Genomic DNA, 2,518 nt, shown 5'->3' on the forward strand with positions numbered 1-2,518 from the left:
GGCTGCCACTTGGACAAGCAAGCTGCAAGAGCTGCAAAATCTAGAAACGTGGACACAAGTCTCACGAAAGAGCTTTCCGAGGATTCCGGACGCGTGTCACGGTAAGCAAACCTTGAGGATTTGAACAAGCTCACTCTCAACCCATCCCTACTTCCACGTGTGGCAAACATCAAACGTGTACGGCAACTTTCTCTCTGCACTGTCTGAGAAGAACACCTGGGCGTTCGGAGCACGCCGCCACTTGGCCATCGCTCGGAGACGCGGCCGCATGGCGATATGTCCCAACTCCCAAGCCTTTGGTCTTGTAGCTTCAGCCAGTGTCACAAGACTCCCCGTTGACCAGATCTCTGTTAGTCACTAAGATAAGAGGCCGTTTAGAAGAAGTGCGGTCTAATCAGGCCTACTCATCGATCGGTTTATCTTGTTTTATTATGGTCTTCTCTTTGCTGCTCAGCATTGCATTCCTAACTGGAAACTGACGGAGAAGTGCACAAGCCAATAAAGGATAAAGAAGGATCCAAGTGTGTCGAACGGGGAGTGGCCTTCTCTAACATCATCTAGCAACCCCTTTTGGCATGGATGGCCCCATGAGATGAGACACGGGAGGAGAAGATAGACATATGCTACTCCTACTCCTACTCCATGCTAACCCGCCCAGTGATCCTCCGTGGGTCATGCATATCTCTAGTCTAGAGCAAACGTTTCTGGAATCGTCACGCCACGATAGTTCGGCGGAAACAATTAAGCGCGCACACAAGGGATTGAAATGGGGACAGTAATAGTTATAGTTCGATGCAATAACGCTTCTGTTATTTCACTTTCATCAAGGAAGGCACTGTTCACAGGAAATACAGGTGGGTCACTGAAGAGGCCCGAACAAAAGTCATTCTGCTGCTCAGCTGAGAGAGTAGTTAATCCTACAGTGCCAACACGATCGGTATCCTCCACGTATGCAGACCCGGAGAGTTCGGCCTCCGTTGCAAACGCTTCTTCGCCCGACGATGCGCGCTCGTCCTCGGCGGCGGCATCGCAAGCTCCACGGCTCTCGTTGAGCACGTCGATCCAGCCTTCGTCTGAACTCCAGTCCGGGAATGCCGAGGAAGGGGATGCCAATGCTCTGATCCTCTCGGCGGGGCTCTCTGCAATGCCTTCGTCGTTGTCTTCGGTGTCGGACTCCCAGAGCGCCGCGTCCAGCGTGCTCTTGGGGGACACCCATTTGGTCGCCGCCTCCTCCGGCTTCACGCCGCAGCCGGCGGATGCCAGGAACGGGTGCTCCAGCAGCTGCGCCGCCGTGCACCGGTCGCGGGCGTCTCTCGCGAAGCACATGGCCAGGAAGTGCTTCGCCTCTGCGGACAGCCACGCGGGCACCTCCGGCACGGCGTCCGTGTAGCCGATCCGGTGCATCGCCGCGAGGATGTCGTCCATGTCGCTCCACGGGGCGCGGCCGGTGGCCATCTCGAGGACGGTGCAGCCCAGCGCCCAGACGTCGGCCGCGGGGCCCTGCTCCTCGCCCCGCGCCACCTCCGGCGCCATGAACGCGGGCGTGCCCCCGATGGGCCGATCGAAAGAGCCCACCGCCCTCGCGCACCCGAAGTCCGCGATCTTCGCCCGGCCGTCGGCGCCGACCACGACGTTCCTCCCCTTCACGTCCCCGTGGACGAGGGACCTCCCGTGGAGGTACGCCAGGCCTCTGGCCACGTCGGCGGCGTACGCCCGGACGGCGCACTCCTCGAGCCGGCCGCCGCTCCTCGCGGCGACGACGGCGACCGAGCCGCCGGGCGCGAACTCGAGGAAGAGCTGACACTCGCCGGCGGCGGCGCGGAAGCCGAGGCAGGGCAGGACGTGCGGCGAGCTGAGGCCGGACAGGATGTCGCCCTCGCGCCGGAGCTGGTCCGCGGCGGCCGCGGGCGCCGACTTGACGGCGAAGAGCGCGCCCGAGAGGTCGTCGGCGGCGAGGGACACCACGGCGCCGGACGCGCCGCGGCCGAGCGTGCGGACGCGTGTCCAGCTGCCGCCGACCGCCGCCTCCATTTCTTTCTCGGCGCTCGTTTCTTGCAGGCAGGCAGGAGGTATTTCGAAATTGTGGTGGCTGCGAGTTGTTGGCTCGCTCGATTGGTTTCCCTTCTGCGATTTGATTTGAAGTGGAGAGCTCGGGCTCGGCGTGGGATGATATATGGCGGGGCCGGAAAAGACAGGTGGCGTGGCGTGGCTTCGATTAAGATCCGTACCAATTCCGCGGTGTGGTGTGAAAAGCATGGGCCGAGCTGCGCGAGGAAACGGGAGGGTGGGCGTTGACGGGACACTGTCGCGTGGGCCGGGCGGGTCGGAGGCACCGTCAACGTGGCCTCATTTCGCTGCACGTGGGGGATTTGCTGAATTGGGTTCCGGGAGCGGGGTGAGCAGATGGAAAACGGCGTCAAATTGGGCAGGACCGCAGGAGGCTGGGAGAGCTCCTGTCTCTCTCGCGCGATCGAGCGAAGCTTCTTCAGCCGCGTCATCGCTTCTCTCATGCTCGATG

At 61.5% G+C, this 2,518-nt stretch overlaps 1 protein-coding gene across 1 annotated transcript; it reads right to left on the reverse strand.

The window, feature by feature from the left end:
- Window positions 1-741: 741 nt before the first annotated feature.
- On the reverse strand, window positions 742-2,155 carry LOC123076298 (mitogen-activated protein kinase kinase kinase 18). Its single transcript, XM_044498623.1, has one exon. The coding sequence runs from the start codon at window positions 2,029-2,031 to the stop codon at window positions 742-744; it is 1,290 nt and encodes a 429-aa protein (XP_044354558.1). The 5' UTR covers window positions 2,032-2,155.
- Between the last annotated feature and the right edge of the window lie 363 nt (window positions 2,156-2,518).

The sequence above is a fragment of the Triticum aestivum genome, chromosome 3D, assembly GCF_018294505.1.
Source record: "Triticum aestivum cultivar Chinese Spring chromosome 3D, IWGSC CS RefSeq v2.1, whole genome shotgun sequence".
In the NCBI taxonomy this organism is placed as follows: domain Eukaryota; kingdom Viridiplantae; phylum Streptophyta; class Magnoliopsida; order Poales; family Poaceae; genus Triticum; species Triticum aestivum.